Source organism: Oryza glaberrima, chromosome 5 (genome assembly GCF_000147395.1).
Source record: "Oryza glaberrima chromosome 5, OglaRS2, whole genome shotgun sequence".
Classification (NCBI taxonomy): domain Eukaryota; kingdom Viridiplantae; phylum Streptophyta; class Magnoliopsida; order Poales; family Poaceae; genus Oryza; species Oryza glaberrima.
The window spans coordinates 2,655,460-2,682,513 of NC_068330.1; the positions used below are offsets into that span (position 1 = coordinate 2,655,460).

Sequence of the window (27,054 nt, forward strand, 5' to 3'; positions counted from 1 at the left end):
TCACATTTGTCCATGTGCATGTGCATGCACAGTCATCTAGCTGCTGCAGGCCAAGTAGGATATGACGATGTTGATCGATGTCGATCCCAAAATCTCACTGTTCTTGATCGATCGATCCCAAGCTGGATCATACTACCTCCATCCTAAAATAAGTGTAGCCGTGAAAATTCGTGTCCAACGTTTGACCATCCGTCTTATTTGAAAAATTTATGAGAAAATTACAAAAATTTAGTCACACATAAAATACTATTCATGTTTTATCATCTAATAACAATAAAAATATTAATCATAAAAAATTTTTAAATAAGACGAACGGTCAAATGTTAGACATGAACCGTGTAAAACTGTACTTATTTTCGGACGGAGGGAGGATTTCATGTGACGCATGCAAATGCATTATGCATATAAATATGTATATGCATGCCGTATTAATTAATGATTATCACCCGGCACTGCATGATATGCATGGCTGCATGGATATGATTAAGTAGGGTCATCTATATTGACGCCTGTTAATTTAGACCGACCTGATGATGTATGTGTTAGGTGACCAAACATCTGTGGCTGGATTACTGATCGATATCTATGTTCTTGCACTACTTTTGGATCGCCCCAGACATATTGGGTGCCAATATTTGCATGATCAATCAATGGTAGGTGCCATATGTCTGGGGCTATTCCAATTAAATTTCTAGCGTTGGATCGGGACACCGAGATTCGTATACGATGGCCCCATGGGGTTAATTAGGTTTGTTTATATTGTTTATTGCACTAAAGACACGCATATATGCATTCAATTACTATACACGCACATCGCACTCACACGCACAGAAGTTTTTATTGTACTTCTAGAGGGGATGGATTGAGACAGGCTGGGGTGGAGCGAGAGAGGTCACTGATAGCCTTAGCTTCTCCGTCGAGCTTATCGAGGAAGGGAAGGAACAAGAAGAGATAGGGCGACCGACTCTCTCCCTTTCCTGGCATGGACTACTTGCCGAATTGGATCAGTGGATGAGCCCACTGATGTCATATGGGCCATGTAGCGTGGTTACGAGGCCGGAGAAAATGGGATTATCTGAGAAACACTATTCAAATAATTCGATTAAAATATCAGATAATCCACATCCGTTAGAGTTTTTGGAAACGAAATTCAGATCCGCATCTCTATCCACCATATTATTAGAAACACATACCATATCCTCCCTTCGATGAATATCCAATCACCCCTACATATGTCACCGAATTCAGCCCAGGAGTTAATTTAACCCAACTCATATCCGACAACTAATTCAGCCCACCAACTGCCTATTCTGTTTAGGCCCAACACGGCCCATGTACATGATCTCAAAACTAAAAATAAAGCCCATCAAAGCCGAACCGTCCACGCAGCTGACGTCACGCTGCTCGCGCGGCCGCGGCTATCTCGTCGACTCGTCGCCGGCGACCGCCGCCGCCGCCGCGTAGACGGGTTTCACGGAGAGATCAGCCGCACAGGCTGAGACATACCTGCCGTTGCCGCCTTGCCGGCATGTCACGTCGGGGTCTCCCGTGGCAGAGCCCTGCGGGGGAGCGGTGGGACGCCACCTCCCTCGCCGGCGCCCTGAAGGCCGCCGCCGGCGTGCGCTCGGCGACGCACGTCATGCCACTCTACGCGGTGCTCCTCAAGCTCGGTCTCTCGGCCTCCGCCATCCTGGCCACCTCCCTCGCCCACCTCGCGCTCCGGTGCGGGCTCCCTGGCTACGCCCGGAGGGTGTTCGACGAAATGCCCCACCGGGATGTGGTCTCCTGGACGTCCCTCATCACCGGCCACGCGCATCAGGGCCTGTACCAGGATTCCCTCGCCCTTCTCCGCCGCATGGTGATATCTGGTGTAGTGCCCAATGGATATTCCCTGTCAGGTGCATTGCTTGCTTGTGCCGGAATTGGGCCAGGCGCTCTCGCTGCTGGGAAGGAAATACATGCCAGGGTTGTCAAGATGAGTTTGCATGGGTCGGTTGATGCGGTTGTGGAGAATGGGGTTCTCGACATGTACACGAGATGCGGGAAAATCGACTATGCGAGGAAATTGTTTGGGGTGATGCTGGTGAGGGACATTGTTGCATGGAACTCGATGATGGCTGGGTGTCTCAGGAGTGGGCAGGCTGAGGAGGCTCTTGGTTTATTCTCGTCGATGGTGTCTTCTGGGGTTGACGCAGATGGCTTCTCGTTTGCCATATCTGTGGATGCATGTGGGGAGCTAGCATTGTTGAAGCAAGGGATGCAAGCACATGCACGGGTAATTCGCGGTGGATTTGATTCAGATGTGGTCGTCAGGAATTCCTTAGTGGATATGTATGCAAAATGTGGGTGTGTTGATTCAGCAGGGCTTGTCTTTAGGGATGCACTGTCGTCGGATGCTGTTCTTTGGACCACAATGATCTCAGCTTATGGCAAGTTTGGCCGTGTACATGATGCAATCTGCATGTTTGATAGGATGTCACAATTGGGAATAAAACGAGATGGTGTCGCATATCTTGCAGTGCTATCAGCTTGTAGCCATAGCGGACTTGTGAAAGAAGGCTGGAACTACTTCAAGTTGATGTTTCATGGTCAGAACTCAGTTAAGATGCAGCCTGAGCACTATGGTTGTATGGCAGATCTCTTATGCAGGAGCGGTTACCTAGAAGAAGCTCTTGATTTCATTACAAATATGCCATTTGAGTCCAGTATTGCTGCTTGGAGTGCTCTACTCAATTCATGTAGAATCCACGGGAATGCTAAACTTGGTCAACTTGCGGCATCCCGTCTGGTCCAGCTTGATCCAGAGAATCACAGCAACTGGGTTGCTCTATCAAATGTACATGCATCGGAAAGCGATTGGCATGAGACCTGGATGATCAGAGAGAGCATGAGCATAGAGTGTGTGAAGAAAGAGCCTGGATGTAGTTGGGTTGAGTTGCATGATGGAGTCCATGTCTTTCTAATGGCTGACCAATCTCAGCCTGAATTAGTTGATGTATTGCAGACTCTTGATTCACTAAAAGAGGATATATATTGGTTGATGCCTACATGAGGTCCATAAGGACCACACTGTGGCTAATTTCTTAGCTAGACTACTTTTGACTGCATAGTGGGATTAATTTCCATTTTCTGTTATACAATATTCTAGCATTGTATTCAAAATAGACAGCACAGATGTTGGCTTGATTTCTTTCTCATCTCATGACAGGGGAGAGGCATTGAGATGTCAGCTAGATGTATTCTATTCATAAAAACCAGTTGGCACTAACAGATCATCAACCATTGATAGAAGAAAATTTAATCATGTACATAGTGTTGAGTTTATGTTTCACGCATCATAAATCTTTTGCAGTTGCTCAAGTTGAGTAGTGATTGTTGCGTGATTCCACAATACATGTTGTTACATGTCCTTTGTTTCTTGAGGAAGAAGAGATTTTATGAGACACGACCAGGCAACACAGTTCATGTCACATGCTTTATATGATTGTATCATGGCAAAAATTTACAGCTGGAATTTTTGCATCAGAAACTAATTGATACCAACCATGTAGCTAATGCAAGAAGTTCTGACGAGTGACGATGCATGTGGAGCGTGCACAACTTTACTTGGTTCAGGTCACATGGAAAGTTACATTTATCTTCATCAAGTTCATTCAACTCCAGAACAACCGACCAAAGGTATGTGTTCCTTAGTTTGTAAAAACTAGTGCAGAAGTACACACCATTCGTTGTACTGTACTTAATTGTAATATTGTTACAATGGCAAGACACGAGTAGCATAATAGAGTTTATTGAAGCATATACACGTTTTACATTTTAGTATAAAGATTGATGGGGATCTATGAGAGAACTTTTAGAAAATAAATACCAGATTAACTTATAGATAAATAAAAGTACGTATTACAATGCAGAGAAGATGGTAGGTGCATATGTGAGCATCCACCTATAAAAAGAACACCTAGAAATACATTGTACATGTTCAACAGAAAAAAAAAGACCTTACATGACTAGAACATCCAAGAATTCAGACATTCAGTACTCTGTAGTTGTGAACCAGTTACTAGTGAATGGAAGGTATCAGGAATTTGGATCCCTCTTTGTCATTCCTGCATGGAGTAGTTTTAACCTCTTGAATCTTGATGGTGCCTCCATTAGGTTGGTTTAAATAATAACCTAGCCTGTTGTCTCATCCAAATCTCTAGATTTTATTTTGTATGCTTGCATGGCTCTAATCCATTTTCTGTTGTCAGGATCTGAATATCTTGAGCATCCAGTTGTGCTAGAAGATCCAGAGAAGCAGAGGAAACAGAGGAATTCTGCAAGGAATGTGCGGTGTGACGGCTACAATCATGTGGGTCCAGCAGCTAGAAGTGAGGCAGGGGAAACGCTATGAAGATCTGTATATTAGTCACTGTTTACCTTCCATCTAGTGAACTTTTGTACCCAAAAAGTTCATGAAATATTCATCATCGAACTGCCCATAGTAGAGACCACATTGTGTCAGAAAGTACAGAAATTAGTAATAGAGCACCACATTGTGTCTGAAAGTACAGAAATTAGTAATAGAGTTTCTGTGTTGTTGACCATGGTTAATTGAGATCCTAGCATGACATAATTTTTTACATCCTATAGCTATATATATAAAAGGAGTATCAGGGCAAGAGAGATGCAAGTAGAAAGAAAAGAGCGATGCTACTTTTGCAATCTCCCAAGGATTACTGTTGTGAAATTAAGATCAGGGAACTGTCCAGTACATACCAAATTGTATAATCACAAAGTACAGAAATTAGTAGAGTCTCTGTTTTGTCACTATGGTTAATTAAGACCCTAGCATTATCTCTAGTTTATAACACGTGGCTATATATATTGAAGGAGCATCAGGCCAATAGAGACGCAAGTAGAATGAAAGGGAGAGATGCTGCCATATGAATGAGTGTCTTCTGAAGGTTCAACCTGTAGGATGAATGAGAAGGAATGGAAGGCATCAGAATGACAAAACACTGTCTGCACGATGTTTATTGGTTGTATCAAGTGACGGCACAAGAAACATGTTCAATTCAGAGAAGCGACCAAAAGTGCGAAAAGTGGGGTACTTGCATTGTCTCAAGCAGCTTGTCGGTTTCTAGTCCGCGGTGTATTGCAGGAATTAATCCAGCTGAGGAGATAAGAAATAGTACTAGCTTCGTTTGTTGGAGACGTCATGCATTACTCAATCATGTTATACTCCTTCCAGTCATTTGAAATGTGATGTTTTAAACAACTTAAAAACAAATACATGTAGGTTAAAATAGTTGGTCATGATATGGATCGTCATGCATATTTAAACGACCCTAGGGAGAATCCTTTTTTTTTTTTTTTTTTTCTTTACTAAAGGTTCTCTCTCCCCTATCTATAATCAATCCAGTAATTAATCTTATATTGTTATGTTTATCTATTTGATCCTCTTCATCCCGAACGAGTTGTCTTCATGGGCTGCTTTGGTGAAACTTAAACATTAAGTTTTGCTATAAAAATGTTTTATATGGTAGGTTGATTTGTTATTATTAGCAACTCCGATCACGAAACAGTACTGTTTTTCACCATATTCGTGTGTTGGAATTTATTCTAACTGTTGGAACAGAATCCAACATGGATCAAACACAAGTATGTAAGATGTGTATTTTCTCTATTCTGTATGTCCCCTTTGCGTGAGCGAATTACACTTACATAGTCCTATGGGCTGTATGGGAAATTACAAGGTACCCACTGGCATCCGCACATTACATAGAGGTTATCGGGAGGGCCCCGACCTAGGAGCAAGAAGGTAAAAGCTTAGGGGTCCGTAGATGGGACTATCTCCATTAAACCAGAACTCATGGGCCATCCCGTGAAATATCCTTGGATGTATGACTCATTGTCGAGGCATGATAACGAGGTGCCATAGCATCTGTCCTACCTACTCCCACTGCGCATGTGTCTATGGTGGTTGGGGGCATTGATTGCTCCATCAATGCTCTATTCTTCTCCACAGACCTAACAAGGAGCCCCTCTCCGAGGGTCTACTCCAGAGCCTCCCCAGATAGGAGGCCGCTTTGGACCCGCTGTCCTCGGAGGCCTATTCAAAGCACCCTTGGGGTCCTTCCGAAGCTATTTCTTAAGCATCTGCAGAGTCCAGTTTAGAAGATCATACAAATTTTTTTTTATTGGAGGGGGGATCTACAGGGACGGATCACGGTGAAACCATTCCTCCAACACTAACATTGGGTGCTCTTTTGGATTTCGCGGTAGAACAATAAGCCAAAGACTTATTTCATTTAGTGAAAGAGAAGATGGTAGGTGAAAAATCTGTACTCTCTGCATATGTGCAGAATGAAGAATCCTTTAAAGCAAATCGTTTTTGATTGGTTACAAATCATGTAATTTTGAGTGTTCCTTGTAATTTATAATTCTTGTAATTATTTCCCTTTCTTTAATTAAAATACACTGCCGGGCAAAGCCCTAGCAGTATTTGCAGTAAAAAAAAAAAATCTGTACTCCAATTTGACTTATATCTTTACCTAAAAGTAGATACATGCATCTGCACCCAACGCCTATAAATTTGCATGATGCCATGGTGGCTCTCTCCTTTGTAGAAAAAAATATTTATCATACAAAAATATCGTAGATGCAGTGCTTTGCATCACTTGCCTATAACTAAAACGCGTACCTAGAAATACATACCACAAGTTTGAAAAAACAAGACCTTACATGGCTAGATCATCTATGTATATGTTCTGTACGTAGTGATAAATTTGAATGGAAGGTATCAGGAATTTGAGTCCCTTTTTGGTCTCAAATTTCCCTGTAGCTATTGAATCCATCTCCTTTGCCCAGCAAGAATTAATCGGGGTGGACAGATACAAGTTATTTCACTAGTTCGTTTATTTCTGCACCGAATTACCTCCCATATTTTTATACCATGAACATAATTAATTGAACCATGTATCCTGTACTGGGGCTGATCACTAGTGGTACGTGATCACTCACCGCAATTTAAAATGTTGTGCTGGTTAGTTACTACTGTTCCCGAATGAGTTAATTAGATATATTGTTGGCTAACCTCTTGCTTACCCTGCATCGAATTAATATATTTTACATATTACTGATATTCTAGTTTACACTGGTGGTGACAATGAAATGCCCTCCAAATCTCTTTTTTTTTTCCTCACTGGTGACAACAATTTCGGAGAGCGCTTAATTGATTGCTCTATGGACTAAGATATAGACATATAAGCACATCAATTTTTTGTTACCATTTAATTTACACAATAATCCAGATAATCACTAGCTAAAGGGTATCATTGAAAATCATATATAACTACTGTCATTTAACAGTAATTACTGGTGAAATATGGTCCGGGAATGTCCCCATCAAACTGTCCAGACTAGAAATTAAATTGAGTCAGATAGTACAGAAATTGGTACGACGCCTCACTAACTGTTGTTGGCCACGGTTAATTAAGATCTACCCAACCTTTTCACTACTCAAGAGTCAAGACTAGCTTTTGTTACTCGGAGACGGATTCTAATCACTCGAGTGGACGTCCACCCGTTTATTGCATATCAACTTAAATAATTATGATTTTTTTAAAAAATAACAAGATAGAACAATATGTAATATATTACCCCCACAAACATGCAAGTTCAAATTCAACTTTTACAAGTTGTAACAAAAAATAACAAATTTAACTGTAAATATACATATACTAATTTGAGTTTTATTTGAGTTTTATTTGTTATTTGGGATGTGCTTCTATGCTCCGCAAAAAAAAAAACTTGCACGAAAGTTAAAGCTAATCAGCGGCTGTGATTAGAAGCGAGATTAGCACTTAATTATCATCAGCGAGGGGTAATTTCGTCCAAAGATTTTTGAGCCCATATCCAGCCCAGTCCATCTGAAGCGATCCCCACCCCCACCGGTCCACCACGGCGCCGCTCCTCAACCGCACCGCCGCGTCGCCTCCACTCCCTCCTCCCCTCGCCTCGCCGCCGCTGCTCTGCTCAACGCCGCCCCGGCGCCGTACGGTAAGCAGCGGCGCCCTCGTCTTCCCGTCGCCTCGCCGTTTCCCTGCCCCGGTGCTCCGCTCTCTTCTTCCCTTAGCCTGGCCGCTCAGCCTAGTGCCACCCGGCTTGCTGCCTCTCCATCCTCTTCATCCCCTCGTCTCGCCGCTTCCCCGCCCCTGCGCCATGTAGCCCGGCGCACCCCCTTCATCCATCTCACACGCGTAGTTTGCTTGATGAGTGGTTTGCTCTATGTCAGAAGCTTGGTATTGCAGCAGAACATGGCTATTTTGTCAGGTAAACATTTTGAGTACCTTTTTTTTCTTCTTAAATCTGTTTTTATTTGCATTTTCTCCCCACACTATTATGCAATTGTACAGTTGAATTATTCAGGAGTATGATGAACTGTTTATGTTCTCTCAGATGGAACAAAGCAGCTGAATGGGAATCAAGCTATCCAAACCATGATTTTGAGTGGAAGCACAACATTGAACCGGTCATGCAAGTTTACACCGAAACAACTGATGGGTCCTCCATAGAGCCAAAGGAAATTGCTCTATTATGGCATTATCTGGATGCAGACCATGACTTCAGTTCCTGCCAAGCAAAGGAACTACTGGGTCATCTTGAAAGGGTGCTATCAAATGAACCTGTTGTTGTGAAGTGTGGTCATTACATTGTAGAAGTCAAACCACAGGTCTATACCATTTGAATTTATTACTATATTTTTTCACTTTCAACTCATTATGTCCAGCTCACACTAAATGAAATACATTACTTGTGCAGGGAGTTAGCAAGGGTCTTGCTGTGGACAAGGTAATTCACAGATTGATGAACAACGGGAAGACGCTGAATTTCGTAGTGTGCATCAGTAACGATCGATCTGATGAGGACATGTTCAAAAGCATTGACAACATGACCTCCAGCTCCGCATTCGCTGCACCTCTTTGCCTGTTCAGTTGGTCAGAAACCCAGCAAAGCAAAGTACTATGTCGACGATGCTGGTGAAGTAGTAAGATTGCTCAAGAATGTAGCCGGCATTTCGTCGCACCGGGAGGCCGTCAGCCATGGACGTGTGATCTTCAGGGATGTGATGGATTATGTGGACTGAACCACCTAATCTTTGTAACATCCAAACTTGTGTACATTCCAATGTCTTCATCTAGATTTGGCCGAAAGCATGAATCATCACCACCATTAGGACAACTATAGGAGTGCAAGCAGAAGCTCAGCATTTTTAGTTTAGGTGATGTATACTCATATGTAGGCAATTTTGATAGTTGAGGAGGTTCTTGCTGGAGAACTGCACTGTGAAAGAAAAGCCCCTGGCTTTGAATAGCCATCGTCCCATCGACTTGTTTCACTTACCAGTTATTACCAGTTGCCAGTGTTTACCTGAATGGCTGAATGACTGAATCCAATCTCCTGCTTCACACTGATGATTGTGTTGGGATTTGGGAAATTATATCTTAGAGAAAGTTGCATTATGCCATCATGGAAACCTTCTAACTCTTATTTGCTCCTCCTCCCAAAAAAAAAGATAACTTGTATTTGCTCATGCTACTTTTCTAGACTTAGTGCTTGGTCTGACTTCTAAAGGTTGGAGAGACCTGGAGGCATTGTTTGAACAGTATCAATTCGTGAGATCGAGTCACACAGCCTTACTGTATTGTGTTCTGATGACCGGTAAAAAGTCTCTTATGTTCAGGTTGGCCTTCATTCTCAAAAATATCCTCCAGCAAGATGCCCATTGCTAACTATATTATGAAAACATCATACTTCTCTGTTGGTTTTATGCATTTTTGCAACTTCAGGTGACTGATAAATAAATAAAGAGCAAAGACAAACAAATTCAAACCAAACTGCAAAAAATAGACCTTGTTTTGGCTTGTCAAAATGTTCTGAGCGTATGGCAGTGCGGAGCCTAGACTCATGATGTATTAATAACCATTCCGTGGCCATACCAAAGTATAGGGCTTGTTTTGTTTGAAGCCAACTTTTGCCCTACTAAAATCTTGTAGTGCCAAAACCTTGATAACTTTAGACACTACCAAATTGGGTAGTATTGAATTTGAATTATTGTGGGCAAAATTTGGTAGCAAACCAAACATACATTTGCTACTGTTGAAGTTACCAAAATTTTGGTAGTGCAATAAGTTAGTACTAAACCAAACAAACCCTAGTTCAAGTGACACCGTAGAGTATACAAGTTCCATACGTTAACAGGCTATCAAAGCTTTGACACGAGAATAGCAGCAGTAACCATCATTACATGAGCCTACCATGCCCTGATCACACTTATACATGACACCAGCACTTAAGACACGAGCACATATCAGATCTTGTTATCTTACTTACATTCGATAGGGCAGAATACTGACACAATAGGTTTTTAGTCAGGCACTACTACAGCAGAATAGCAGATAGCAATGTGTATTCGAGTCATAGGAGCTGCTAGTAATCAGCGATATGCTCGTATTGGTGATGTTATTGTTGCTGTAATCAAAGACGCAGTGCCCCAAATGCCTCTAGAAAGATCCGAAGTAATTCGAGCTGTAATTGTACGTACATGTAAAGAGTTCAAATGCGAAGACGGTATAATAATACGCTATGACGACAATGCAGCGGTTTGAGACAGTACACCCAAGCATCTGCTTCAGATGCCCTTAACTTCTTATCTGCTCTGGCAATAGTTGCTTCTTGTACCACTGCTTGCTCTCTAGCTTTCCCTAGCTCAGTGCGCCACATATGAGCCTCCTGAAGTGCAGCATCTCTTTCCTTCAGCAATTGATCCTTCTCTTTGCTCAATCTAATTACCTTTTCTTCAGACTATCATAGCAGTAATATCCATAGACCATTTGGAGCATGAGAATTCAGAGCATTCAAAATTCAGATATTAAATAAAACTATTTACCTTGAGCATGGATTGTTCCATTTGTCTTTCCATTGCTTGTAATGTCTTAGGCGCTCAATCTCTGAACATAGAAGTCTTCTATGTTCATCCATCGTATGAGTTGTAGAAGCAGCAGCTTCCGCAGCCTGTGCAGTCTGTGTTAATTTATCTGCTATTTCCTTAATTGTAGCATCCCGAGCACGAATATTGTTGGCCAAATTCTGCAACTCCTCATCTTTCACCCGAAGAGTCTCCTATGGAATATGAAAAGTAGAAAATTGTTAAAATAATGCTCGTGAATAAAATCAAGAATAACCAACCACGTGCCTAGCAGCACATGCATGAAAATTGAAACCTAACAAGCAAAGATGTAACCATCTTAAATGTTTAGCAATGAGAACATTGTTGAACAAATCTTTTTTGCGAACGCGCAAAAGGATTGCACGTCAATATATTAGCAGGAAAAGAGTTTTTGTTACACAAAGCAATCAGCCAGACTGGCTTATGCCTAAAAAGGAGGGGGACTTGAAGCTAGGAACTACTACGACGGTTAAAAACGCAACTCCAAACAGCGGGAGGGGGCAGAGCCATGCTACAGTCCCAAGAAATCCCCCAAAAAAAGCAACGCTGGCTAAAGACCATAGCTGGCCCTCTGAGTGGATGGACTCCAGAACCACTGCGACCGAAGCGAGCGCAGAGTCGAAAACCCTGGAGTTTCGTTCCTTCCACAGCTGCCAGGAGACTAGGAGTACCATTGTTGAACAAATCATACCAAACAGTGTAAATTTATGTCATACAATATTACAACAATTTTCAGACTCTCAATAAGGGCCAAATCTTGTCTACATATAATTAACCAGGTGTGTTCTGTGGCATGAATTTGCTACAAGTTTATACATGATATATTAATCTGACAATCTAGCCTGAGGCAACCAACCTAATATTACACTAGCACAGATTGGCAGCAACGATGTAATGCATTCATTTGCCCGTTCTCAATATGTGTTTGCAGTAATGTTTAGGAATTCGCATTTGTAAATGAATGGCATTGGGAAACAATCTGGGAGTGTGAAAACATTTGACAAGTAATGGATCAGAAAGCTTACAGCAATGCAGATATCCAAGCCTTTGCAGCATCAGGAGTTTCAGAACAAAGAAAGTAATCTTTTTTTGAGGGGTTCCAATGTCTACTACCTTGGAAGCCCTGAGGAGGTTCAGTTTCTTGATACCATTCAGAGACATCCTCCCAGAAGACCTTCTTATCTCCAGTTGGATAATTTGTTCCACCATATTACTACATAAGAATGAAAAATTAGCACAAATGAACATGATTATGCATTTCAATTAAACAAAAGGATAACTGGCAAGATAGTTCAAAAAATGGAACCTTGGGTTTTATGATACGTCTGGTCATCGTACACCCCATACTCAAAGTCCTCCTACAAAGCAAACTCTTTTCAGTATCAAACCATTTATTCAGACAACACAGCACAATAGCAGGGCATTCCATTCGAGTCAACGCTCTTTCCCTTCTTACACGATCCTCAGGTTTTACCAAACTAGGATCTCGAATCCCCTCCTTAGAGCAAACAAAACGCCTGTATTCGATGGCTCCAACTCTTTTTTCACGCCTCACAATATCCTTCCTCACACTAAAACCTTTCCTTTTAGCATAACTATTGTAGAAGTTGTAACATTCATCTTCAGTCTAAAAATTCATTTGAACTATATTCCAGTACTCATCTAGAGCTACATTATCTTCCTCAACGCTGTGGAACACATTGTGACTGCTACTAGGATCATTAGGCTTAGATTTATTGTGGTCTCTCTATTATAAAAAAAGTATTTAACCCCAATACTATGAGCTAACGTGATAAAAAACTAAATTACAACATGTATAAATAATTGCATAAATCCAACAAATAAATGATAAGCACTCTATGGACATGTGCAGATAGTGAACTAACCAAGGAACATTCAGCATAGTCATCATCATTTGTATTGGACGAATTGTCCATGTACGAATCAGTTGAACAATCCTTGCCACATTTAGCATCATCTTCATTGCCTGTGCCACATTTAGCATCATCTTCATTGCCTGTGCCACGAAACTCACCCATCCTACCAAGTAAACTCATTTCATTATTTGGACAGAAAAAATTTGCCTTGTATGCTGCTAGTATGGCTAAACAATCTCAGCCTTGACCATATCAGTTCGCTAAACCACCATGCATGCAATGGAAATTCACATAGGCAGGCAGCCAACAAGCCAGGCTAGGCCAAAACATAACACTGATATGGGTAAACCCATTGAACTAGGTTTCTACAGCCTTAAACTGTTAACCCCAAGTTAAGAACTGTTAAGAAGCACTATCTACTATGCAAGTGGTGTAGAGGCAAAATAGGTGAAAAATAGAAAAAATGTCTAGACAACACAAACTAATACTAGAAATTAATAACCGTGATTAAAATGGTACTTAAACAGCCTTAAAAACTATAAAACAACTAACTTGCCCAAAACCTTGACAGTTGGGAAACAATCGGTGAATAACATTTAGCTAATAGGTCATATCATAATTAGCTATCGACAAAGAACAGTCAAGGAATAAAATCAAGCTATATAGATTGGAGGCAAGGCATCATATTCTATACAGTGAAACAAAACAAATATGGTGGGAACTGAAACTATACCTTCAGAAAAGGTCTTCTGATGGAACAGGAAATTGTTTCACATCAAACCTGTAGTCCAAATCAATTGTTAGGTTAATGCTCATTCGACATCACACACGAGATGGGGCACATCAGAAATAGCAAGCGTACCGGTATGTTGCAATTCGGAGGAGGAGCCTCGGCGGAGGAAGGGGGCTGTTCATATCTCAATCCCGTGCATCACTCCAGTTGTCAGTGGCGGCTCCGGCGCAGCGCCGCGGGACGGAGGCGCCTGTGGATACTGCGGCGAGCCGGCGGCGAGTTGTGAGATGGATGAAGGGGGTGCGCCGGGCTGCACGGCTCACGGGCGGAGGTGACGATGGTTGGGCGGCGCCGCCGACGCGCGGGTTGTGGAGGAGCGATGGCGGCGCCGATGGTGGCGGAGGGAGGCAGGAAGAGGCGTGGGGAGGGAGCCGGGCGGCGAGGCAGCGTTGCGAGGGTTTGAAGAGGGTGGAGCAGCGACGGCAAGGCGAAAATCGGTGCGCGGCGGTACGGTTGAGGAGCGGCGCCGTGGTGGACCGGTGGGGGTGGGGATCGCTTCAGATGGACTGGGCTAGATATGGGCTCGAAAATCTTTGGACGAAATTACCCCTCGCTAATGATAATTAAGTGCTAATCTCGCTTCTAATCACAGGTTTTTTTTTCGGAGCATAGAAGCACATCCCTTGTTATTTTTGTTACAATTTGTAGAAGTTGAATTTTAACTTGTATGTTTGTGGAGTGATATATTACATATTGATCTATCTTGTCATTTTTTTTAAAAAAATTATAACTATTTAGATGACATGCATTAAACGGGTGGACATCCACTCGAGTGATTAAAAGAGTTTCCCCTTGTTACTCCTATATTACATCCGGCAGCTGTATAAAAGGACTATGAGCCAAGAGATATGCAAATAGAAAGAAAGAGATCGAGAGAGATGTCATATACTCCCTCCGTTTCATAATGTAAGACTTTCTAACACTGCCCACATTCATATAGATGTTAATGAATCTAGATATATATGTTCTCGCTCTTGTATGTGTATATATATCATGGAAGGCCGGGGATACTTCCTCATCAAACTAAATTGAGTTGACAGAGAACACAGAAATTGGTATAAAGCTGACCTCATCACTCTTCTCAACCATGGTTAAGAACCTAGCTACTTCCCTAGCCTTCTCTCAGCAGAAAACTAGCTAGCTAGCTTAGTTGCATCCTGCAGCTATAAAACGACATCTATGAGATAATTAGCAGGATGAAAGTAGAAAGAAAGGGATGATCGAGAGATTATATATATATATATATATACATATATATATATACATATATACATATACATATATACATATACATATATACATATATACATATATATACACACACACATATATATGCACAAGTTTGACGATGGTGCATATATGCAGTCCGCTCTTCTGAACTTTCATCTTGTTAGATAGATGAGAAAGAAATGGTAGGCATCAGGATGGCAGATCAGTGAGCCAAATCCATCCCCAGTGAAATGAAGATGTCTTTCTCTTCTCAGATGGATCATTCTAGTACTGACGATGAACAGATCTGCAGAAACTGAAACAACATTGTCCAGTTGCAGCGGGATGTTCACACTCCACAAAGCCTTCACACTTCATAGTCTCCGCGGTAGCAAACTTTGCCTCCGTTGCAAGGATCCATTGACATGCTCGGTTCTTCTGAAATTGGCTGACTAGTGAGTACTGGATTGCAGAGCACTGATGATGGTCATTCAGAAGAACTGATTTTCCAAGAGTCACATGCCTACAACAGCATCGATCGGCTGCGGATGTAATGTTTTGCACTTTTAAGTTCACTACCAAGATTTTAAGGGTCAGTCTACAGTTCTTCACTATACCTCTGTGAAGGACTGAAGGGAAACTGTGATTAGTTCCAGTTTACCTCTGTGAAGTGATAGGTTCGCATATTAATTCTATTACAAAGCTCTTTATCAGAAAAAAATAATAATATACCCCCCTGTCAATAACAGTATTGGACTATAACGGCCTTGCCTCCGTCTTCTTGATGCCCTTTTGTTTCATAATATAAGAGATTAGATAGTAATATACTATTTACAGCACAAATAATTTGCCTGTTGAATTCAGAGATATCATAAATCCGAGATACCATGTAACTAATTAAGATGTCCCTGTAGCTACCATGGCTTTGGATAGTGGCAGTATACGGTACAGGGTGTATTAAATTAAATCAGCATAACATCCTAGGAGTAGGATTATCCCCCAAAATACATAATTAATGTTTGTGTGCACAAGATTTAAATCCTAGTGGGTGAAGTCATGCATCACCATACCACTAGTACTTTATTATTGCTAGAGCCAACGGAAAATCACCAGATCTCTGGTTTGCCTCATGCAACTATTTATATAAAAGGAGCATCAGGCCAAAAGAGATGCAAGTGGAAATAAAGGGAGATATATTCTTTCATTTTTGAAGGAAATTTGATGGCTCTGTGTCTTTTAAAGTTATAACTTGTTGGATGAATGAGAAAGGAATGGAAGGTATCAGGTTGACGTACAGAACACTGTTTGCTGGATGTTTATTGGTTGTATAAAGTGATCAATTGACGGCACAAGAAACATGCCTGATCTGAAGAAGTGACAAGCTAGTAGGGGACACCTTGCATGCATTGTTGCCAAGCGGTTTCTCGTCCTGTATGATGGAATCCAATCCGTTTGTTTGAAATTGTTCCATCTTCAATACATTTCAATCAATGGTGGAGCCAAAAATTTCTTTAAGCCTAGGGCACAATTAATGCAATTTTTACAGGCTTATCTTTTATCTTCTGATCTTTTAAAATGTGGAGTGTTATTTTAATGGGTATTTAGGGCCAAGAGTAGAGCTCTAGCCATAGTTGCCTTACTCCTGGTTCCGCCCCTGCATTCGATGTATATCTGTAGAAAATAAATCAACGATTCAACTCAGTCATATATATACTACCTGGACCAAATAGCTGAATATTCTATATGAACTCCTCAAAATAAGCATATGTGAATGGTATATATGACATACAAATCTACAGGCAATGAGATTGGTTGTGGAAGGTTGTGGTGAGCTGCAATTTTGCTATCCACCAATCTGTTCAATCAATCAATTTAGTACACAATATTATCGAATTCATATATGTACATTGGATCGCCATTGGTAATGGCCTATTTTTGCATCGCCCTAGACCTGGATGCATGGTGATAGGAGGTATCGAGATGACAGGACATAGATTAACAAAAGTTGTTCTTGAGATATCACAAGAGGGTGATCCTTGTACCTTGAGCAGTGCCTGTTCCCGAGTGCATTCAAGATGCAGAGTGAAGGACGTGAGCTTGTATAGGACTATGTGGTTTACTTCTAATGATGAATGGATAATGGACACTAGCTGTCATGTAAATTTACTCGAAGGCTTCAAAAACAAGGTCCATTGGGTAATTCAAAAGCATTAACATTAAATTGAAATACTACTTGATAGAACAAAAACAAGAACAAAGTCTTGTGTAGCTCTTTTTTTTTATTTTATTTTGCTCTTGAGTTGTACTCCCTCCAGTCAATATGACAATTTAGACAACACAAAACAATTACATGCAGGTAAAATAGTTGGTCTGAAACGTCATGTGGATTTTTTTTAAAATATATATATAAAGGTCAAAATCTGCTAATTTATCTTATTTTATTGTGTTTAAATCGTCTTCATGGAGGTTTAAACAGTAGGTTTCACTTAAAAAGATTGAGTTGTTATAAGGTACCCCGACCACGAAAGAGTTTTTTTTTCTCACCATTTTTGCGTGCTGGAGTTTTCAAAGTTTGCATGCTTTTTGGACTTCGATGGGAACACAATAATTACTTAATCCAATGAAGAGATCGTTGGTGAAAAAATTGTAGTAGTGCAGTTTGACCCTAGGTAGAATTGCTTCTGTCTTTACCTAACATCCTTAATTGCTTCTGTCTTTACCTAACAATAACTAGATGCCTACATCCAAAATTGTCATGACGCCATGACAGCTCTCCTTTGCACAAGAAAAGAAAAAAAGAAAACATCTTGAGATCCAAAAAGCAGAACTTTGCATCCTTTGCCTATAAAATACGTATCTAGGAATACATACCATAGTTTGAAGAAAAACAAGATATTACATGGATAGAACCTCCAAAAAAAAATTTCAGTGGTAATGTAAAGGGGGAATGAAAGGTATCAAGAATTTGGATCCCTCTTCACGATGTAATTTTCAGTGGTAATGAAAAGGGGGAATGAAAGGTATTAAGAATTTGGATCCCTCTTCACGATGTAATTTTCAGTGGTAATGAAAAGGGGGAATGAAAGGTATCAAGAATTTGGATCCCTCTTCACGATGTCTTCATTTTTAGCCGGTCGATCATGCTTGAATTAAGATGGTTTGATGAAGTGCCATGGCTTGGGTCTCATCATCTCTCTCTAGCTAAATTTTGTGTGCATACATGGTTCTGATCCATCTTCTGTGGCCAACAAGCTAGAGCTGAGGGGTTCTATGCAATATCCTTGGATCTTGATTATGGGGATGGACAAAAATGTGAGGGAAGAAAGGATCTTGCTTAATGAGTGACTGGTGCAGAGGCCCAAGTCATCACCAATATGCTCCAAATTGCTGAGGTTGGGCAATTTTCTTTTGTTCGCATGCACCGTACAAGTTATTATTTCACCGCTGCTCGTTCATTTCTGTGTAGATGGCAAGGTGTACTTGTACCCACCTGGTTAACTCCCAAATTTTTATATCATGAATATAATTGGATCTTATATTGCGGCTGATCACTAGTGGTGATTGCTCACAGCAATTTAAATGGTTGTGCTGGTTAATTACTACTGTTCGTGAATTAGTTAATTGATCGAGTAATATTTCACATATTACTGCTATTCTAGTACACTGGTGGTGACCTATTGCTGATGAGACAATTTTGGAGAGGTGCTAAATTGGTTGCAGTTTGGACTAATGGTTCTATATAAGCATATCAATTTTTTGTTACTATTATTAATTTAACTTTTACAATCCAAATAATTACTACCTACAATATATCATCAAATTCATATCTGTAAATTATCAGTAGTTACTGTTAATTTGAGGAATCTCATAAAACCGTCGATGCCAGAAATTAAATTGAGTCAGAGAGTACAGCCATATTGGTACAAAGCCTCACTACCTAGCTTCTTCTCTCTAGTCAAGATCAGCTAGTTTGCTCCTTACATCCTGCAGCTGTAGTCTGTAGAGCAGTATGAGCTAGCCAAGAGAGTTGCACATAGAAAGGAAAGAATTGAGAGAAATGTTGTCACATATAATTATTATGAAGTTTGATAGCTGTACACTTTCTCTCTTGTACACTTTCATTTCACGTGTCTAATGCATGAGAAATCTGGAAATGGTGGGCATTAGGATGGCCGAACACCGCCTCATGGCCACCGCAACAACGACGTCGAAGCCTCTCGTTCGTGGCTTCGCTTGCATAGTTGCTGTATCTTTCTGAGTACTAAGTTCTATTTGTTGGAATCAAACCGAATACTTGAGATAATCTATATTCCATTTGTGGGAGATTTTTTTTTTCGCATTGTCATATTATATCGAATGTATGTTTATCAAAAAAAAAACAATGGTTTGACTTGACCATATATAATCCCTGAACAAAATATCATTTTACTCCTCAAATTGGAAGCATATACATTCGTGATATCAAATGAGATGAGTTCCCGGGCCTCGCGTTGTGAAGCCCTCTGTAAATAACATTTTGTATTTTTCTTTCCTACTCTATCAATATATACGAGGCAATGCTTTTGCCTTCTTTTAAAGAAAGAAAGAAAGAAATGAGACGAGTTGAGAAAGGTAACTTGAGCAGCAATTTGATTATCCATCTGTTCGATAAAGTAGAGAACATCTCATGTTCCAACAATGTCTTTTTTAAGTCAAATTTCAGTGGATGGAAAGACTATATTTGTAGTAATTTCGCAACTATTAAGTGGGTAATGAATTCTTCAAGTTAGGAGGATTATCTTTAGCTTACACAGATGCTTCACCGTCAATTGTAAAATTACAAGATGTCCTAGGTATGAAATTTGATTACGATCGACTTTAATATATTCATGAAACGTTTATATTTAGGAACGGAGGGAGTATACCATTAAAATATAACAATCACAATTTATTAGTTATAGGTCTAGTTATCTCCTCGTAAAATTATTGACGCTAGATATTAAATTGAGTCAGGGAATACATAAAAATTATTATAAAAGCCTCGTATCATGACTAGCTGTTGTAGAAGCCTTCTCTCAGTCAAGACTGGCTGCTAGTTACTCCCTCCGTCCCAAAATATAAGAACTTAGGACCAGATTAGACATTTCGTAGTACTAGTACTAACAAATATCCCATCCGATTTTAGGTTCTTATATTTTGGGAGGGACGGAATACTCCTTCACATCCTGCAACTGTACAGAGCACTATGAGCCAAGAGAGATGCAAATAAAAAGGAAAGGGATCAATGATTGAGAGAGAGAGGGAGAGAGAGATGCTGTCATAGATATGAACAAATTTGGTAGCTCTGCGTACGTTCTTGTTGTAAACTTCCATTGAACTCTTTAGACGATCGATAAATATGCATGAGAAAGTGGGAATGGTAGCATCAGGGTGGTGAAACACATAAGAAAATTCCATAGGAGCGCCGGCGGCAGCGGTTGCAGCCGCATCAGCACAAAGCTGGTGCCTGTGTCAATTAATGGCGAGGAGTGATTTAAGGGGATTAGATGGTAGTATGAAGCAACCATGAACTATTCAGAATCTTTGCTTAATCATAATCTCACAAACACAAATCAGTACTCTGTAGGAAAAAAAAATGATCTAAACACGTCTACGCCTAAAACAGTACTTTGTAAGAACATAAATCAGTCTTTCCGGCAATATCGTGCAATTGAGACTGTTTTTTTCCTTTGCTCTTTTTTATATTTGCTCTCGCTCTTATCCATAGGCCACACCTCTGTTTTTTCCGTCCTCCGCCACTGCCTGCAAGACAACCACCTTTCCCAGGAGCATGGAGCAGCACCAAGGTAGACGACACCGGCAAGTAAATTTCTTTGTGCCCATGCTCATCTCCTGCTCGATTAAATGCACCTTTACGGTTCTTTTGTTCAATCAATAATTTGTGATCATCCTGTTGCAGCTACCCTGTTAGAACAGGCTTGGAGTACTGCAATGCAAGGTCCTGTCATAATGCTCCAGGTTAATTCTCCTGTCTCACTCTACTGAAACAATTTCTGTGTCCACATTTCCAATTTGTTTGGACCATAAACAACCTGGTCATGGCATGTTAAGAGGTAGTGGGAAATCGATAGCGATATCATTGCTTCAGAGGTTCTATGATCCGAATGTAGGCCATATACTTCTAGATGGAGTGGACATTCAAAAGTTTCAGCTAAGGTGGCTAAGGCAACAGATGGGTCTGGTGAGCCAAGAACCAGCTCTGTTCAATGACACGATTCGCGCAAACATCGCATATGGGAAGCAAGGGGAGGTGATAGAATCAGACATCGTATGTGCCGCACAATTGGTGAATGCACACAAGTTCATCAGCTCATTGCATCAGGTGAAATTCAAATTCAGCTCACCCTCAATCATTGAGACATGGTGTTCATGTTTTCCGACAGAAAATGTGTCACCTGAAGAAACAAAATGCAGGGATATGGAACCATGGTCGGGGAGCGTGGAGCTCAGCTATCATATCAACCTTAGGTTGTGTATGTTAGATGGTGTTGGGAGCAAATCTCTCGCACAAGCAAAACGATGCGACTCATTAGTGCATGATTAATTGAGTATTAGCTTTTCTTTTAAAAAAATGAATTAATATAATTTTTAATTCATGCAACACTTGGAGCTACATCTAAGCAAAAGTAATAGAACACCATCAACTTTCAGTCTTGAAGGACCTCAAAACCTTACTATGTTTAACTACTAGCAAACTGAATCCATCCAAAGAAAGCATTATAAATCTATTACTCTGTACAGTGAAGCAGAGAAAGCATGTACTAATAAACACAGCTAACCATGAGAATCCAAATAAGTACAAATATTCAAGCGATGAACACATTATCACGCATGAAAAATGATACAATGCTTAGGTTTAGGTAAATATAATTCCACATATCTTCTCATAGCTGAGTTTATGTTGTTCAGTTAGTAGTATTGTATTTCACACAGAGAAATACACACGAACACACACAAAAGAAAGAAAAAGCTAGAAATGACATATTTGAGCTAGTTTTAGAGAAGTGCCTTGTAGTGTTGGCTCCGCATCGTCAGCCACAAACCGGCGATGTAGCTTGTTCAGTTAGTTGAACGAGAAAATACCGATGGTGAAGTCATGGAGGGCCGTTCGAAAACCTAGAGTTTGGAGGTACCCTCAGGTGCCTCCCGAATCTAAAGCTATATATCGCGCAAACCTTGAGCATGCAAAGAAGTGAAAAAAAAAACAAATACCCTAGCAGAATACCGCCCATGTCAAAGCGGCCTTGCCATCCCACTCGGGATGAGTGGTAGTTGTTCTGCACAACTGTTTCGTTGAGATATGTGTTCTTCATGACCTGGTTAATGTGAACGGTCATTTTTTATGGTAGTGGTCCATCATGTTAGAAATGTAGCTGCAAGACCGAAATATGACCAGCAAACGAATTGTATGATGACATTTATTGCTATTCTCCAATATCAGTGTGATTACTTTTTCAACGATGACATTTTTAATGGATTTGCATTCTTAAAATCAAACCTTACGCATTAATTTGCATTCAAGTTCACATATTACGCACATTGCTCGAAACAAATTTCACGCACTACACATGTTAAAGTTAAGTGTACCGGAAAAACTTCGTTAACACATCCTTCTACCTCGAAACTTCTTTCCTCTTGAGAATCCCATGCTGTGCAATCAACGATCAAATTCCGATCTATGATATCAGAGGAAATCGGTCGACTATGCAATTTTGTCCTGTCCTTCTGTGTTTCATTTTCTCGCTACCTCCTATCCCTACATGTGTATTATTTCATTTTTTTTCTGTTCAGATAACTAGTGTTAATTTCTATCAACAGCAGAGCTCACAACCACTAAACAATGTTTTATATGTTTTACAACCACAAGCTAGGAAAATCAACCGTTGATAGAAAGAAAAAAGAACTAGACCATATACATTGTTTTGGTAGTATGTTTCACGCGATCGAAATCCTTCGGGATAGCTCAGTAGATTGATGATGCATGATTCTTTTCACAATTCATACATGCTTTTACTTCTCATTTGCTTCCTTAGGAAAAACAGATTTTATCAGACAGATCACTATACATGCTACATATGATGGCCCCGTGGCAATGCTAGCTACAACTTTGAACTTGTGCACCAGAAACTAATTAACTGATACCCAAAACCGAAACTTTTAGCGGAATTAAGTTACCCTCGATTCGATGTAGATCGGTCTAACCGGAGTAGATCCGCCGGTTTGATCGATCATCTTCAAAAACCACTTCGCCAATAATCTCCAAATATCAACACCAATAATCTCAGATGCCAATTGTTCATAACAGAATAAGAATTAAACACACTTTGATTTTACACATATCAGATGCAAAATTAGTTAGCTACTTTTATTTTCATTAAGGTCATTCAACTCAAGAGCAACCAACCAAAGGTAGAAGTGTAACTTAGTAGTGTAGATATACACATATCGTTCATTACATTCTATTGGTAAGATTGTTACTATCAGAAGATACAAGTTAACAGCTCAATCGAGTTTATTGCAGGACATACACTTTCTATCCTTTAGTATAGAAACATCAGTGGGGCTCCATCATGGAAATTTTGGAAAATAAATAGCATATTATTATTAACTGATAGCTGAATAAAAATATTACATTGCGGAGAAGATGGTTGGTGCAGAACTTTATATCCCTCACCTTTAAAATGCATATAAACCAAGATAATGCATGGCCAAAGCCTCCAAATTAAGGTTTACAGTAGTGGTGAATAAGTGAATTTCGACCACTGCTCTCATTCGCTTAATTGAGAGTTAATTTTTAGCCTTTTGATGTTGTCTGCATTAGGGTGGTTTAAGGAATAGCCATGCATTTGGTCCCATTCAGGTATGTAGCTTAATTAGACAATGGTTGTCATAATTTTTCTGTGTCCAAACAACAATTGGGGCAACAGGCGTCAAATTTGCAAGCTAGGATCAGAGAAGTAAGAAGGCACCAAAGTATAAAGAAAGAAAGGGAGAGATATGCTGTCATATGGAGTTTGATGACTCTTTGTGTTGGATGAATGATAAATTAAGGAATGGAAGGCATTGGGATGGCAAAACACTACCTACAATACAAGCGCTGTACGTAATGCCAATTGCAGATATGTAGTGACTGAAGAACGAACATGTCCAATCGGAAAGGGCTACGGTCACGGACATAAATTAATCTGTCCCAAGATTTGTCACCATGAGCTTTTGGGTTTTCTTGCCTAATTACTATTGGAATCCAACTGATGACTGACGTGATAAGAAATACTTTTTTCCATTGTCATCACGTTGAGTATTCCTGAAAAATGCATATTCCACTGACCCAAAGAATATGTGTGCATGATATCAAATACAAATCTCTCCAGGCAGTGAGATTCGTTGAAGAAGGTAATTAATTTAAGTTGAGATGCAATTTAATTTATTATCTCATCTAGTTTGCTCCAGGCGACGCCGGCCCGGCAGAGAGACACCAAAACATTGGCTGAATTGGATTCCCAATTTGAGCAATAGTTGAATTTTGGTGACTGTTGAAATTATGTTAAATTTGGTTTAGTAGAATTATATTCAGGTACTCTAAAAAAAGAATTATATTCAGGTTTTCAGCATATTTGAGGGATTCTATTAAGCTAACAAATGAAGTGATAAGATCTTGGAAAGATCCAGGTGGGCTTAGAGTGTTGTGTAGTATTTTGAGAAATTTTTCATGATTTTATATAGAGCCATATAATTTTCCCATATCCATTTAAACGCCTGTGAAGCCTATAATGATATGCAATAAAGATCCAAAAATACTAAAAATAAGATATGCACACCCAAAAGTACTTGCCACATTTTATTACCTGATTTTATATTGATCAGTAAATTTCACTTTGGACCACCTTTCATTACTTATGTTTTCCTTTGAACCACATTTTATTTTTGACTGGGTAAATTTGTCTTTTGTTTCACTTTGGATCACCGGACTCTCTTCTCAAGCATGTAAACAATCTTTGAATATGTTGGCTCCTATTCGTCAATAAACTCACACAACTATATGTAAGATCATTTCTCTAGTATATGATAAGTTGGAAGTAGATGGATAAAAGAGTTAAGGGTGGTCTAAATTGCTACAAAGGTAAAAAAAATCCTAGTTCAAAAATAAAAACATTGGTTAAAAGGTGATCCAAAATAAAAACATAGTTAATAAAGGGTGGTACAACGTGAAGTTTAGTATGGTACATATATTGTATAATATATAGTACAACGTGAAGAAATCAAGAGCAGCAATCTTGATGCGCAGGTCCGTGTAATTCTTTTTTCTCTTCCTACATATAGTGCTGCCACTCTACTTATTTTGTTCAGAACCATCACTACGCTAGATCAGGTCATTTATGATAGACCTAAACCCTCATCTTTGATGAATTTAGCCCCGGTCAGAAATTTGTGGTTACTGATGACTCCACTCACCTTTGACGGGCGGCGGTCCGTCAAAAGTGACAGTCAGCTCTGACGGACTAGTATTTTTTGACTCGTCAGAGATGAGGGTCTCCATAAATCCAAGGGTGGTTGCAACTCGTTAGAGGTGAGACGTCTGTGACAGGTCCAACGGTGTCACGTGCTAGCTAGCAAATACTGCATCTGTTTGCCCTCTTACTTTCATTTATAATAAGCCTGTCAGCACTAACAGAGCATCAACCATCCATAGAACAAAATCGAATCATCACGTACTTTGTTTTAAGACTAAGTTTTACGGCCAACAGATATATTCTTTTGTAGCTAGCTTAGTGGACTAATGACTCGTGATTCTTCAATACATGCTACCTCTTATTTCTTTCAGGGGAGAACCTATATAGGTAATAGTTCTTATCAGACACGATGACCGGGCAACCAGTTAGATGATACTCTCTCCGTTTCAAAATATTTGACACCGTTGACTTTTTAGCACATGTTTGACCGTTCGTCTTATTAAAAAAATTGTGAAATATGTAAAACTATATGTGTACATGAAAGTATATTTGACAACAAATCAAATGATATGAAAAATATAAACAATTACTTAAATTTTTTGAATAAGACGAATGGTTAAACACGTACTAAAAAGTCAACGGTGTCAAATATTTTGAAATGGAGGGAGTATATATATATGATGGCATCATGGAAATGCTACCACTTGAACTTAATTGTGCACAAGGAACTACTTGATACCAACCATGTAGCTAATGCAAGAGGTTTCTCTGATAAATTAAGTGTTAATATGATGCCTATGGAACAAGCACTTCTTTACTGGATTCAGATCAGATGCAAAGCTACTTTTATCCTCATTAACAAGTTCTAACTCCAGAGAAACCTACCAAAGGTCAGGTGTTCCCTAGTTTGTACAAACTACTAAAAGTTCAGGAGTACTACACATGCATGGTCATTGGACTATACTTTGTACTTGTAAGATTGTTACAGTCACACGTTATATTGCACGTATATATATACACACGTTATATCACTCGTCCAGTGGAAACAAATAGCACAAATTTTGACAGCAATGATGGGACTCTTTTTATTGACAGAAATTTCGGAAAGCAAATTAAATAGCAGACAAACTGATAAAAGGATTAAAAATGTTATGATGCAAAAAAGACGGTAGGTGCAGAACTTTGCATCCCTCACCTATATAATGCATATACTTGAAAGAAGTATATACCACATTTCAAACAAAAAGTAATTAAGACCTTTGGATCTCTTTTCATTAATTATGAACCGGTGAATGTAAGGTATCAGGAATTTGGATCTCTTTTCTCCACGGCTTCATTAAGCATTTTGAGCAATTCGATCTTACCTACATTAAGTTGGTTCAACAAATAGCCATGCAAATGGATCTTATCTCTCTTTGTATCTAGATTTTGTGTGGTTGCATTGTTCCAATTAATCAGGTGTATATAAGAGAACAAACATATTATTTGCTAGCTAGCTCGTGTCGTTAGTACCGTGTAAGCTATATATGAACTCTTTGAATTCCTAGCTGGATGAATGAAAAATATATATAGGACATACCGACATGGGAAACAGAAGGTATCAAGGTAACGGGACACACAGATTAGCTATCAAAAAAGAATTGTTCTTGTGATATTATGAAAGTGTGATCCTTGAGCAGTCAGCAGTGCCTG

At 39.8% G+C, this 27,054-nt stretch overlaps 1 protein-coding gene, 1 long non-coding RNA gene and 2 pseudogenes across 3 annotated transcripts; 3 read left to right on the forward strand and 1 right to left on the reverse strand.

The window, feature by feature from the left end:
* Positions 1-1,349: 1,349 nt before the first annotated feature.
* LOC127774329 (pentatricopeptide repeat-containing protein At2g13600-like) lies at positions 1,350-3,538 on the forward strand. Its single transcript, XM_052300554.1, has one exon. The coding sequence runs from the start codon at positions 1,529-1,531 to the stop codon at positions 3,050-3,052; it is 1,524 nt and encodes a 507-aa protein (XP_052156514.1). The 5' UTR covers positions 1,350-1,528; the 3' UTR covers positions 3,053-3,538.
* A 2,090-nt stretch (positions 3,539-5,628) lies between these two features.
* LOC127773375 (probable alpha,alpha-trehalose-phosphate synthase [UDP-forming] 10) lies at positions 5,629-10,207 on the forward strand (annotated as a pseudogene).
* A 27-nt stretch (positions 10,208-10,234) lies between these two features.
* Positions 10,235-13,032, reverse strand: LOC127773376 (uncharacterized; annotated as a pseudogene).
* Positions 13,033-19,897: 6,865 nt separating this feature from the next.
* Positions 19,898-21,397, forward strand: LOC127775096 (uncharacterized). 2 transcript variants are annotated; one of them, XR_008017876.1, is made up of 4 exons: positions 19,898-20,522; positions 20,619-20,714; positions 20,811-20,869; positions 21,022-21,397. It is a non-coding gene; the product is annotated as an uncharacterized LOC127775096 (long non-coding RNA). The 2 variants fall into 2 exon arrangements; XR_008017875.1 differs by having other exon boundaries at positions 19,898-20,714.
* The last annotated feature ends 5,657 nt before the right edge of the window (positions 21,398-27,054 follow it).

What these genes read in the sequence shown, in the direction of transcription:
- LOC127774329 (XM_052300554.1), top strand. Translation starts at nt 1,529, where the DNA reads ATGTCACGTCGGGGTCTCCCGTGGCAGAGCCCTGCGGGGGAGCGGTGG.